Below are 14904 nucleotides of genomic sequence, written 5' to 3'. Positions count from 1 at the left end.
GGGTGCCTGTGTGCAGCAGAGCTCTCAGGTACTGGAGTGGGGAGACCAGCTGCAGGGATGGAGCTGGGGAGTGGGCTCTCAGCTCCGGATTACCTTAAACCATGATCCAAGGCACAGTCGGACCACTGCTTTTTGAGCAGGGACCCCCATGAGTGGCAGATCTGGGGAGACTCCCTCCTTCCTCCCCTGGGAGGAGCAACACAGGAGCGTTTGGCAGGAATCTGCTGGGTTTAGAGACTCCAAAGGAGGCTGTGCCCCAGAGATAGAAACGCTTGGTCACAGGCTGGTAAGTCTGGAGCATAACTGGAAACCAGGGAGATGGGAGGGATTGACTGCTTTTCTCTGAGGGCACACTCTCAGCTCCTATGAGGTAGGAGACTAGAAGGTTGCCATTTTCATTCCTGTTCTCCAAAGCTGTACAGAAAGTGTTCAGGGTACAAAAGCTACCAAGAGCAAACCCGAGCAGATTACTTAGCTTGGCCCCTGGCAAGGTTGGTGCAATTCCGTCTCAGGCAAAGACATTTGAGAATTACTGCAACAGATCCCTCCCCTAGAAAATCAGCAAGAAAATCCAAATTCAAATCCAGCCAAGACCAAGTTAACTAATCAATGAGAACTGTGGAACTCCAGAGGTAGGGGAAAGAAACACAGAAATCATGGTTTTTTTTCCATGATCCTTTAGTCTTTCAAAGTTAAATTTTTTAAATTTTTATTCTTATTCTTTTTTTAATTTATCTTCTTCCTATTTTAATGTTTTTTAATGATTTACATTATCAATATCTTTTTAAAAATCTTTAATTTTCATCGTTATAGTCTTATATTATCCCTTTATTATATTTAACCCTATTTTTTGTATACATATAGGTTTTTCTTCATTAGAATTTTGGAAAACAATTTCTTCTGATAGATCAAAATATACCCTAAACCTAGCAGACAGCTTTCTCATCTCCAGCCTGATTACATTCTTTCTTTTTTTTTCTTTATTCAACCAACTTATCAATTCCTTTTTCAGAATCTTTAATTTTCATATTCATAGTCATATTTCATCTCTTCATCCTGTTTACCCTTATTTTGTGTGTGTGTGTGTGTATATGTGTGTGTGTGTGTATATATATATATATGTATATATACATATATATATATATACATATGGTCTTTAAAATTTTGGGAGGTATTTTCTTCTAACAGACCAAAATATACTCAAAATAAAGTGTCTGGCTCTGTTCTATTCACCACTCTAATTATATATACATAAACATATATTTTTTTTCTTTTTTGCCCCTTTCTTTCTTCCCCAGTTTCAGGTCTCTTCTGATTTGGTTAATGTATATTTTTCTGGGGTTGTTGCTACCCTTTAGGTATTTTGTTCTCTCATTCATCTATTCATATCTGCATAAAATGATAAGGTGGAAAAACTCACAAAAAAAAAAAAAAAGAACAAGAGGCAGTACCACTGGCTAGGGACCTAATCAATACAGACATTAGTACTATGTCAGAACTAGACGATTCAGAATGACGGTTATCAAGGTGCTAACTGGGCTCGAAAAAAGCAGAGAAATCAAATCCCTTTCTGGAAAAATAAAAAAATTAAAATCTGAACAAGTTGAAATAAAAAAAGCTATTAATGAGGGGCAGTCAAAAATGGAGGCTCTTACTGCTAGGATAAATGACGCAGGAGAGAGAATGAGTGATAAAGAAGACCAAATGATGGAGAATAAAGAAGCCGAGCAAAAGACAACTACTAGACCATGAGGGGAGAATTTGAGAGATAAGTGGTACCATGAGATGAAACAATATTAGAATAATTGGGATCCCAGAAGAAGGAGAGAGAGACATGGGGGCAGAAGATATATTGGAGCAAATGATAGTAGAGAATCTCCCTAATATGGTGATGGGAACAAGCATCAAAATCCAGGAGGCACAGAGAACTCCCATCAAAATCAATAAAAATAGATCCACACCCAGGCATCTACAAGTAAAACTTACAAGTATCAGTGACAAAGAGAAAATCCTGAAAGCAGCTCAGGACAAGAGGTCTGTAACACACAACAGCAGAAATATTAGAATGGCAGCAGACCTATCCACAGAGACCTGGCAGGCCAGAAAGGACTGGCATGATATATTCAGAGCACCAAACGAGAAAAACATGCAGCTTAGAATACTATATCCAGGGGTGCCTGAGTGGCTCAGTCATTAAGCATCTGACTTTGGCTCAGGTCATGATCCCAGGATCCTGGGATCAAGCCCTGCGTTGGGCTCTCCACTCTGCGGGAAGCCTGCTTCTCCCTCTCCCCCTCCCCCTGCTTGTGTTCCCTCTCTTGCTGTGTCTCTGTCTGTCAAATAAATAAATAAAATCTTTTAAAAAGAAAGAAAGAGAGAAAGAAAGAAAGAAAGAAAGAAAGAAAGAAAGAAAGAATACTATAACCAGCTAGGCTGTCATTGAAAATAGAAGAGAGATTAAAAATCTTCCAGGACAAACAAAAACTAAAAGAATTTGCAAACATGAAACCGGCCTTATAGAAAATATTGAAAGGAGTCCAATAAACAGAGAGAGAGCCTAAAAGTAACAGACCAGAAAGGAACAGAGATGGTATACGGTAATAGTTACCTTATAGGTAATACAATGGAACTAAATTCATATCTTTCAATAGTTACCCGGAATGTAAATGGGCTAAATGTCCCCAATCAAAAGACACAGGGTATCAGAATGGATTAAAAAAAAAAAAAAAAAAACAAGACCCATCAATATGATATCTACATGAAACTCATTTTAGACCCAAAAACACATCCAGATTTAAAGTAAGGGGGTGGAAAACAATTTACCATACTAATGGACATCAAGATAAAGCTGGGATGCCAATCCTTCTATCAGATAAATTAGATTTTAAGCTAAAGACCATAATAAGATATGAGGAAGGACACTATATCATATTTAAAGGGTCTGTCCAAGAAGAAGATCTAACAATTTTAAATATCTATGCCCCTAACATGAGAGCAGCCAATTATATAAACCAATTAATAACAAAATCAAGAAATACATCGATAATAATACAATAATAGTAGGGTACTTTAATACTCCCCTCACTGAAATGGACAGATCATGTAAGCAAAAGATCAACAAGGAAATAAAGGCTTTAAATGACACATTGGACCAGATGGACATCACAGATATATTTAGAACATTCCATCCCAAAACAACAGAATACACATTCTCCTCTAGGGCACATGGAACATTGTCCAGAACAGATCACATCCTGGGGCATAAATCAGGTCTCAACCAGTACAAAAACTGGCATCATTTCTTACATATTTTTAGACCACAATGCTTTGAAACTAGAACTCTATCACCAGAGGAAAGTTGGAAGAACTCAAATACATGAAGGCTAAAGATCATCCTACTAAAGAATGAATGGGTTCACCAGGAAATTAAAGAAGAATTTAAAAAATTCATGGAAACAAATGAAAATGAAAACACAACTGTTCAAAATCTTTGGGACACAGCAAAGGCTGTCCTAAGAGGAAAGTACATAGCAACACAAGCCTTTCTCAAGAAACAAGAAAGGTCTCAAGTATACAACCTAACCCTACACCTAAAGGAGCTGAAAAAAGAACAGCAAAGAAAGCCTAAACCCAGCAAGAGAAGAGAAATAATAAAGAGCAGCGCAGAAGTCAATGAAATAGAAACCAAAAAACCAAAAACCAAAACAAAACAGTACAACAAATTAATGATACTAGAGGATGGTTTTTGGAAAGAATTAATAAGATTGATAAACCCCTGGCCAGACTTATCAAAAAAAAAAGAGAAAGGACCCAAATAAATGAAATCATAAATGAATGAGGAGAGATCACAACTAACACCAATGAAATACAAACAATAATAAGAACATATTATGAACAACTATACGCCAGCAAATTTGACAACGTAGAAGAAATGAATGCAGTCTTAGAGAAACAGAAACTACCAAAACTGAACCAAGAAGAAATAGAAAACCTGAACAGACTTATAACCAGTAAGGAGATTGAAGCAGTCACCAAACATCTCCCAAAAAACAAGAGCCCAGGACTGACAGCTTCCCAGGGGAATTCTACCAAACATTTAAAGAAGAATTAATACCTGTTCTCCTAAAACTGTTCAATAAAATAGATATGATTCTCTCAATAGATGCTGAAAAAGCATTTGATAAAGTATAGCATCCTTTCTTGATCAAAACTCTTCACAGTGTAAGGACAGGGGTACATACCTCAATATCATAAAAGCCACCTATGGAAAACCCACAGTGAATACCATTCTCAATGGAGAAAAACTGAGAACTTTTCCCCTAAGGTCAGGAAATAGGGATGTCTACTATTACCACTGCTATTCAACATAGTACCAGAAGTCCTAGCCTCAGCAATCAGACAACAAAAAGAAATAAAAGACATCCAAATCAGCCAAGAAGAAGTCAAGCTCTCACTCTTTGCAGATGATATAATACTTTATGTGGAAAACCCAAAAGAATCCATGCCAAATCTGCTAGAACTCACACAGTAATTCATTAAGTATCAGGATATAAAATCAATCCACAGAAATCAGTTGCATTTCTATACACCAACAGCAAAATAGAAGAAAGAGAAATAAAGGAGTCAATCCCATTTACAATTGTACCCAAAACCATAAAATACCTAGGAATAAACCTAACCAAAGTGGCAAAGAATCTGTACTCAGAAAACTATAAAGTACTCATGAAAAAAACTGAGGAAGACACAAAGAAATGTAAAACTATTCTATGCTCACAGATTTGAAGAACAAATATTGTGAAAATGTCTATGCTACCTAGAGCAATCTACATATTTAATGCAACCCTATCAATATACCCTCAATTTTTTTCAAAGAAATGGAATAAATAATCCTAAAATTTACATGGAACCAGAAAAGACCCTGAATAGCCAGAGGAATGTTGAAAAAGAAAGCCAAAGTTGGTGGCATAATTCCAGACTTCAAGCTTATTACAAAGCTGTCATCATCAAGACAGCATGGTACTGGCACAAAAACAGACACATAGATCAGTGGAACAGAATAGAGTCCAGAAATGGACTCTCAACTCTATGGTCAACTAATCTTTGACAAAGCAGGAAAGAATTTCTAACAGAAAAAAAGTCTCTTCAACAAATGGTGTTGGTAAAATTGGATAGCCACATGCAGAAGAATGAAACTGGACCATTTCTTTACACCACACACAAAATAAATGAAAGTGGATGAAAGACCTCAATGTGAGACAGGAATCCATCAAAATCCTTAAGGAGAACACAAGCAGTAACCTCTTGAACCTCAACCACATCAACTTCTTCCTAGAAATATCACCAAAAGCAAGAGAAGCAAGGGCAAATGAACTATTGGGACTTCATCAAGATCAAAAGCTTTTGCACAGCAAAGGAAACAGATAACAAAACCAAAAGACAACCAACACAATGGGAGAAGATATTTGCAAACGACATATCAGATGAAGGGCTAGTATCCAAGATCTATAAAGAACTTATCAAACTCAACACCCAAAGAACAAATAATCCAATTAAGAAATGGGCAGAGAAAGAACCAAGATGCCCTTCAACGGATGAATGGATAAGGAAGATGTGGTCCATGTACAGTATAGAGTATTATGCCTCCATCAGAAAGGATGAATACCCAACTTTTGTAGCAACATGGACAGGACTGGAAGAGATTATGCTGAGTGAAATAAGTAAGCAGAGAGAGTAAATTATCATATGGTTTCACTTATTTGTGGAGCATAACAAATGGCATGGAGGACATGGGGAGTTAGAGAGGAGAAGGGAGTTGGGGGAAATTGGACGGGGAGGTGAACTCTGAAAAACAATCTGAGGGTTTTGAAGGGGCGGGGGGTGGGTGTTGGGGTACTAGGTGGTGGGTATTCTAGAGGGCACGGATTGCATGGAGCACTGGGTGTGGTACAAAAATAATGAATACTGTTATGCTGAAAAATAAAAAATAAATTTAAAAAATAAAGAAAAAAATATTAAAAATAAAAAAAAAATGGGCAGAGGACATGGACAGACATTTCTGCAAAGAAGACATTCAAATGGCCAACAGACACATGAAAAAGTGCTCAGTATCACTCAGCATCAGGGAAATACGAATCAAAACCACAATGAGATACCACCAGTCAGAATGGCTAAAATTAACCAGTCAGGAAATGAGAGATGCTGGCGAGGATGCAGAGAAAGGGGAACCCTCCTACACTGTTGTGGGAATGTAAGCTGGTACAGCCACTCTGGAAAACAGTATGGAGGTTCCTCAAAAAGTTGAAACTAGATGCTGGCGAGGATGCGGAGAAAGGGGAACCCTCCTACACTCTTGGTGCGAATGCAAGCTGGTGCAACCACTCTGGAAAACAGCGTGGAGGTTCCTCAAAAAGTTGAAAATAGAGCTACCCTATGACCCAGCAATTGCACTACTGGAGAGATGCTGGCGAGGATGCAGAGAAAGGGGAACCCTCCTACACTGTTGTGGGAATGTAAGCTGGTACAGCCACTCTGGAAAACAGTATGGAGGTTCCTCAAAAAGTTGAAACTAGATGCTGGCGAGGATGCGGAGAAAGGGGAACCCTCCTACACTCTTGGTGCGAATGCAAGCTGGTGCAACCACTCTGGAAAACAGCGTGGAGGTTCCTCAAAAAGTTGAAAATAGAGCTACCCTATGACCCAGCAATTGCACTACTGGTTATTTACCCTAAAGATACAAATGTAGTGATCCAAAGGGGCACGTGCACCTGAATGTTTATAGCAGCAATGTCCACAATAACCAAAATATGGAAAGAGCCTAGATGACGATCAGCAGATGAATAAATTTAAAAAATGTGGTATACACACACATACACACACACACACACACACACACACACACACAGGAATACTATGCAGCCATCAAAAATGAAATCTTGCCATTTGCAATAATGTGGATGGAACTAGAGGGTATCAGGCTGAGTGAAATAAGTCAATCAGAGAAAGATAATTATCATATGTTCTCTCTGATATGAGGAATTTGAGAGGCAGGGTGGGGGTCGTGGCTGGGAAGGGAGAGAAAAAATGAAACCTGATGGGATTGGGAGGGAGACAAAACATAAGAGACTCTTAATTTCATAAAACAAACTAAGGGTTGCTGGGGGTTGGCGGGGCAGGGATAGGGTGTTGGGGTTATGGACAGTGGGGAGGGTATGTGCTATGGTGAGTGCTATGAAATATGTAAGCCTGATGATTCACAGACCTGTACCCCTATGAAAAATAATACATTATAAGTTAATATTAAAAAAGCAAAAAAAAAATCTAAAAATAATGTAAAACACTTGGACCCATGCTACTATCAAAAATGAAATCGCTATAGAATCTATGATGAATCAATTTAATGCACTATTGTAAAACCACTTATCAAGAAATCATTATAAAATGAGACTTACCAAGACTACATAATAACTTAAAGTTCAGAAGCAAATCGTAAATGCAACAAAAGGAGAAATCACACTTAAAAAAACAGAATTGAATAACAAAAAATTGATCAATTATGATAAATTCTTTTCGTTAAAATTTTTTAAAAATACTGTCTCACTTTTGACTTTATAATAAACAAAATTGGAAGAAAATGTGTCAGAAAAAAAGTCTGAAGGCTTTAATTTTCCTATTTCTATGTAGAAAATTATTTTCAGAATCAGCAGGACAAAGCCGTCTAAGACCAAAGGTGGAAATTGCATAGTTCCAAGGTTTGAAACTTGTTTAGAACAGATGAAGAATCATGCCCAGGGGCTTTAAGAGGACACCATAACCACAAGAAAAAGAAATGGCAAAGGAGTTGTTACATTACTAAACCATTTGTTCTTGAAACCAAGATTAGGGAAACTGTATTTGATCAGAAGTTCAAGTATCTGAAGTCATAAATGGAAGAAGAGTCAGAGAAAGATCCATCTTCTACTAGAGTATTCTTTCGGCTGTAAGGGTTAACCGTTTTCCAGCCCCTTAATGAAGACGGACTGGGTGTTAATGTCAGACCCACTGACTTTTCAGAGGGGAAAACTACACATCACTCCTCCCCAGGAGGTGGTACTGCTGTCCCTCTTTCGCACTACTGTGAGACTCGTATCATAAGCCATGAAATGTATAGTATAGATAGCACCCTTGGTAGAGAAATGATGTCTCCTCATTACAACAACCCATCCTCATAAAAATCCTCCACCCTTTCTTTAAAAAGCCTTTCTTACGACGAAACTACAAAAAACGTTAAAAAATCACACAAATCCAACGTGGTCAATGTTCCAAAATTAAACTGTACATGTCCTGGTCTGACCCATTTTCTTCATTTTGTGATTTAAATGGCTTAAGAAGCTTCTGACTTCATTAAACAATCTGGAAACAGTAAGAACTTTTTTCCCAAAGAAATTAGCTGTCAAATTATTCCTCTAATAATGTGTTTGTTTTCTGATGCTAGTGCTGAAATGCCAAGGCACTCTGACAGATAACTGTTAGAAAATTTGGGTTCAGAGCTTTTAAAGAGCATGAGATACTGGTTTTGGAAGCGGCTGTGAGAAGGGCAGGGCCGGGGGAAGGAGGAGATGCCAGGAACAGGTCTGTGCCTCCTTTCTGATATCAGCGTGTTAATGTTGCCAATGGGTTCCAGCATTTGTACAATAGTAATGAGGCTGGATTTTTTTTCCAGGAGACAAAAACCTTCATTTCTGTATAAATCAAGAATAATACATTAGAATGAAATAAGGAAAAATATAAATTAGAAAAAAGAAAAGATAATCTAAAAGTGCATTATCAAACATTAAATTTTCTAACTGGGGAAGGGACTTTCAAATTTCACCTCAAAGACAGAAGAAATTCTCTGTAATTTTATGTATTTACTTGAGTCTCAGTCTCTTAATCTAAAATTGCACTGTCCAATATGGTAGCCTCTGGCCATATGTGGCCGTTGGGCCCTAGTCCAAACTGACACATGCTATCTGTGTAAGAAACACACTAGGTTTCAAGGATTTAGTAGGAAAAAGGGTACAAAATGTCTCATTAATATTTTTCATATTAAAATTATATTTTATATATAACAGATTAAACAAAACATTATTAAAATTAATTTGACCGGTTTCTTTTTACTTTTCCTAATGAGGCTACTAGAAAATTTAGATTTCATATAGGGTTAATATCTGTGTCTCTCATTCCATTTCCACTGGACAATACCAGTATTTAATTATAATGAATCAGTCTGAATTTAAATCCTTCAAAATCCCTTCTAGCTCCAGAGTTCTAACACTAAGAGACTGTGGGCTCAAGCTGTTAAGTTTCAAATACAAAGTTATTTTGGAGAAACTTAGGTTCAGTCACTGTTTCATTATTTCTCCATCCTTTTCACGCATGCTCACCAATGCTTCCTTATTCTGTTTCCTACGGATCCCTAGTGGCCAGGAAAAATGATGTGCCAATTTATTTACTTAAAAACTACAACTATGAAGTTCATATTGTCATTCTGAATTGTCAGCTGGTCCTATTTCCTTTTGCTTCTCACCATACTGATGCCCCCCCTTTTATTTTTGAGATTTTATTTATTTACTTGAGAGAGAGAGAGAGAAAGCACAAGAAGGGAGAGGGTCAGAGGGAGAAGAGGACTCCAGGCCGATCAGGGAGCCTGATGCAGGACCCCATCCCCGGACTCCCGGATCACAAACCAAGCTAAAGGCAGTCGCCCAAACAACCAAGCCACCCAGGCGCCCACTGATGCCCAATTTTAATGACATGTAATGGATAATGAACTCTGAGGGGTTTTTTCAGTTTTGATATTCATCAAATAGGAGTTTTGGAATTAGAGAAGCTTAGAGATACTATTCCAGTGGTTCCCAAATGCACAGCCACCTCTGAGTCACCTGGGGAACATGTGAAAAATATTGATTCCTGGGCCTGATACTGGGAGACTTCTGACTCAACACAGTCTGAGATAAGACAAAATCCTATACTTCTTAAGAATCTATCCAGGTCATTCAGAGAGTGAGCCAGGTTTGGGAATCAGTGGTCTAGCCTAACTTACTTCATCAGTAATTGGGAAAAAATGTACTGTCCTAGAACCTAGTGGGGAGGTTCCTAGAACCTAAGGACAGGGGCCTCAGACCTAGAACCAGGACAAAGAGCTCCAAAGCCAGCTTGCTGCCATCCCTGAGAGACATTCTGTCAAACACAAACACTACTCACTCCTCAAGAGCTCCAGCCATTAGTATATCTTCCTTGTCGGTCTTAATATCCAACTCTGGTTCTCCGCTAAGCAAAAGCTTCAAGTTATAAATAACCAGCAAAGTACCTAGTAGGAAGAAAAGGACATTTGACTTGTCAATACTTTAATTACACTAAATATTAGTTATAGTGTTATTATCTCATCTATGGAATTAAGCCAACTCTAGACCAAATTTCCTTCTGTACTTCAGTAAGTAATATGCCTGGATAAGTTCCAAGATATAAGTCTCACGGCAAATTCCACTCTCTGCCAAAGAGTGTTGAGTTTCTGCGTTATAGTGCTTATTCCTATTCAATTCATTATAAGTTTCTCAATGTAGATTCTACACTTTGGCACTCTTTTCATAATTTGCATTATGAAAACCGTTAGGAGTCTGAGCTAAAATTTGTATTGTAGGTAAAGGTCTCACTGGTGGAACTATAATCAATGCACATAAGAACAAAGATGAGTTTTTAAAATTTGTACAGATACAAAGAATTGCTTTTAGACCCCATAACAGGTGTTGGCAAACTTTTTTTATAAATGGCCAGATAACAAACATTTCAGGCTTTGCAGACCAAATGGTCTCTGCCACGTCTACTCACAACTCACCTCCATCACTGTAGCATGAAAGCTGCCACAGAGAATACATAAATGAATGAGTGTGGCTATATTTCAATAAAACTTCATTTACAAAAACAAGCATCGCTGGGTTTGACCTGCAGGTCACATTTGCTGACCCCGGCTCTACAGCATTGTTAACAAAATAATCCAAATTCTTTACAAAATTGATTATGATACAAAGGCAAACAGGATTGTCAGAGAAATTAAAAGAACAACCAAATATACTTCTCTTGGTAGTACTAAAACACAAGAGAGAACAAACAGCACAGTGACTAAGAATGTCCAAATCCTAATCAACCATTTATTTACCAGCACAATGACCTCAGATAAGTTTCCTAACCTCTTTGAACCTAAATTTTTCTAATCTACACAACAGAACACATAAATTATTTTGAGAATTAAATGTGTTAATTTTTAATAAAACATTTAGAAAAGTATTCAAGAAACAGCACACCATTCATTAGTACTTACATGAGTCTTTCACAATTAAAAGTCAGCTAACAAGTTAACATTTGCTGTCCTTAAATTATGTCATGAATAGGGGTGCATGGGTGGCTCAGTCAGTTGAGGGTCTGACGTAATTTCAGCTCAGGTCATGATCTCCAGGTCGCGAGATCAAGGCCCAACTTGGGTTCTGCGCTAAGCGTGCAACCTGCCTAAGATTCTCTCTCTCTTTCTCCTTCTGCCCCTCCCTCACTGCTTGCATCCACTCTCTCCCCAAAAATTAAAAAAAAAAAAAAGTATAACATGTATATATTAAGAAGATTAATATTTATTGAATTGCCACTAGTTTTCCTCTAAAAGGGAAAGGATGACAAAAAATCATTTTTAAACAAAATGCCATAAATTAGAGAAGAAATTTTGAAGGTAATACAAGCCAAGTCAGAAACAAATTTTTCAGAATTTCAGTGGGTTAAGTGCCTGCCTTTGGCCAAGGTCATGATCCCAGGGTCATGGGGTAGAACAGGGAGCCTGCTTCTCCCTCTCCCTCTATGTCTCCCCCTGGCTTGTGCTTGCTCAAATAAATATATATTTATTATATATTATTTAATATATATTATATATAATTACCATATATTATATAATTATAGTTATATAATTAAATTATATATTATATATAATTATTATCTATAATATATATATTACATAATTATTATTAATTATATATTATATATATATATATATACACACACACACATATGTATATAAAACCTTAAAAAAAAGATTTTCACTAAAAACATTATCTAAATCAAGGAGTTCCAAAAAGGAAAATGCACATAGTTTTCTCTAGAGTAGGATTCTTCTTGTTTCCAGATAAGAAAGGCAAACATCTAGAGAAAGACTGGCACTGGAAAATGTTAGTAGACACAGGGCTTTCTACATGTTGAGTAGAAGGCTGGTGTAGGTTGAAAGAATACAGAAAAAACAGAAACTCTATGCCTCAGAAACCTGGATTCACTGGCTTATAAACTGCTAACTGTCTTGTATATGTGAGATCATCTAGTCGTAGACCCTGCAGTAAGCATGTCCTAAATCTGCTGTGCAGTGCAGGGACTATGGATTCCCTGGGGTCACAGACTATGCCACCCCTTCTCATCCAGCCTTCACCAAGCTCATCCAAGTACAACTTTGGACTTGGAGCTATTTATGTTTGGATTCACTTAAGACAAAATTCCTGTGGATACAATGAATGACTGCCCCCATGTAAGATCCTGCATGGTGTTACAAATAGAAAAAAATATAAAAGTGTATGCAGAGTATCTTTTGAAAGATACTAAAAATGAAATACTTCTAACAAAACTGCAGAGTTTTGATGATCTTACCACATTTCCCATAGATCACATCAAACTGCTGCATCAGTTCAGCTTCATTTCTAAATGGAGAGTACTTAAAAATTATAGACAATTCCGTTGATAGTTTTTGAGGATCATCTGTGACAGATTTTCTGGTTCTTGTTAACCATGAAGGTATTGGAACTACAACCTATAAAACACACACACACATACACACATCAATTTACTACGAAGTACACAAATAAAAACCATCATCCTTTCATTTGATCCTGATTCAGTCCATTCATCATCTAGTCAAAGTACAACACACAAAGTTAAAAGTTTATTTCCCCCTGTATTCTAGTTTTATAAGAAAGAGACAAAAACTAATTATGTATACTCAAAGAGTATTATTCTAAAAGGCTCCATTGTAGAAGGTGGGGACAGATGGAATCTACTTCAGCCCCTAACGAAATATGGGTAGGATGGCAGAGGGAACAACAGTGGCAGCATGTTAGAAGCTGAAGAGTACATGGCAGCAAATCCAGGAAAACCAATCTGAGGCCCATGCCAGAAGAGAAAAACAGTCTGATTATTATTTGGAATACCCTAAAAGACTCAGAGATGGATGGCATGAGTTCACTTCGGGGATGGGAGAAAGGGGAAGAGAAATAGAAGTAGCATCCAGATCCCCATCTGGCACTAGCTTCCCCACCTCCACAGAGACTAGATGCTTATTCTCTGGAAAGAGCAGAACAAAGCATTTCTAGATTAGAGGATATATCAGGTACAGTTGTCAGGGGGACCTTACTGAGATTGGCGGGGTTAAAGAATACATACTGGGTGCTGAGAACCCAGATTTCTTCTCTCATTTGGGTCCCAGAAAGCTGTCAGCTAGTCCTTCAGGCAGAAGACTGTAGGATCCTTCTCTGGGAAACTGGACTAGCCCAGAAGGAAAGACATAATGAAAATTACACCGAGGGTTTCCTAACAATACAGCTCAGCTAGAGCTCACTATTATGACACTCATAGCTGCCAAGACCCCCACCCCCAACCCCACTCTTGCAGAGCTTTCCGTTGAAACTGTACTGGAATACTCTTTAAAGTATTCAGGCTTGATAACCATCTGAGAAAAGCCTCTAATATGATAAAAACAGATTAAATAAATAAGCACAAACAAAGCAACTCATCAGAAACCAAAACCGTACAAGGAAGATGAAAATTTCAGGAAAAATCATTGTTAGCACCTTCAGAGTGCTAAAAGGCCACCTTGCTTAAGACTGTTTGGATCTGGGGACGCCTGGGTGGCTCAGTTGGTTAAGCAGCTGCCTTCGGCTCAGGTCATGATCCCAGCGTTCTGGGTTCGGGTCCCACATCGGGCTCCTTGCTCGGCAGGGAGCCTGCTTCTCCCTCTGCCTCTAGCCTGCCACTCTGTCTGCCTGTGCTTGCGCTCTGTATCTCTCTCTCTAACATATAAATAAAATCTTTAAAAAAAAAAAAAAAAAGACTGTTTGGATCTGGAGTGCTTGGTAGGCTCAGTGGGTTAAAACCTCTGCCTTAGGCTCAGGTCATGATCCCAGGGTCCTGGGATCAAGGCCCACATCAGGCTCTCTGCTCAACAGGGAGCCTTCTTCTTCTCCTCTCTCTCTGCCTGCCTCTCTGCCTACTTGTGATTTCTGTCTGTCAAATAAATAAATAAAATCTTTAAAAAAAAAAAATGTTTTGATCAACCAGGAAATCAAAGAACTTAAACAATTCATGGAAACCAATGAGAATGAAGACACTTCAGTCCAAAACCTATGGGATACAGCAAAGGCAGTCCTAATGGGGAAATACATAGTCATCCAAGCCTTCCTCAAAAAAACTGAAAATCCAGAATACACCAGATCTCTTTACACCTTAAAGAATCAACAACAAATTAAGCCAACTCCATGCAAGAGATGGGAAATAATAAGATTGAGCAGAGATCAATGAGAGAGAAACTAGAGATACAGTAGAACGCATCAACAAAACTAGAAGCTGGTTTTTTGAAAGAATCAATAAGATCTATAAACCATTGGCCAAACTAATCCAAAAGAAGAGAGGACCCAAATTAATAAAATTATGAATGAAAAGGGCAAGATCATGAATAACAGCAAGGAAATAGAAACAATCATCAGAAATTATTATCAACAGTTATATGCCAATAAATTAAGCAACCTAGATGATATGGATGCATTCCTGGAAACCTATAAACTTCCAAAGCTGAATAAGGAAGAAACTGACAAC

The 14904-nt window shown here is 37.9% G+C and overlaps 1 protein-coding gene across 1 annotated transcript in view; it reads right to left on the bottom strand.

Annotated features, from left to right (window-relative positions):
* Positions 1–14904, bottom strand: part of MORC1 (MORC family CW-type zinc finger 1) — a 181096-nt gene that overhangs the window by 142192 nt on the left and 24000 nt on the right. Inside the window, exons 7-8 of the mRNA XM_032344363.1 lie at positions 12688–12847; positions 10222–10327 (exon numbers count right to left, since the gene is read on the bottom strand). Coding sequence (XP_032200254.1) covers positions 10222–10327; positions 12688–12847 — 266 coding nt within the window. The remainder of the gene's footprint in view (positions 1–10221; positions 10328–12687; positions 12848–14904) is intronic.

The sequence above is a fragment of the Mustela erminea genome, chromosome 1, assembly GCF_009829155.1.
Source record: "Mustela erminea isolate mMusErm1 chromosome 1, mMusErm1.Pri, whole genome shotgun sequence".
Classification (NCBI taxonomy): domain Eukaryota; kingdom Metazoa; phylum Chordata; class Mammalia; order Carnivora; family Mustelidae; genus Mustela; species Mustela erminea.
This window is presented reverse-complemented; position numbering and strand designations above follow the sequence as displayed.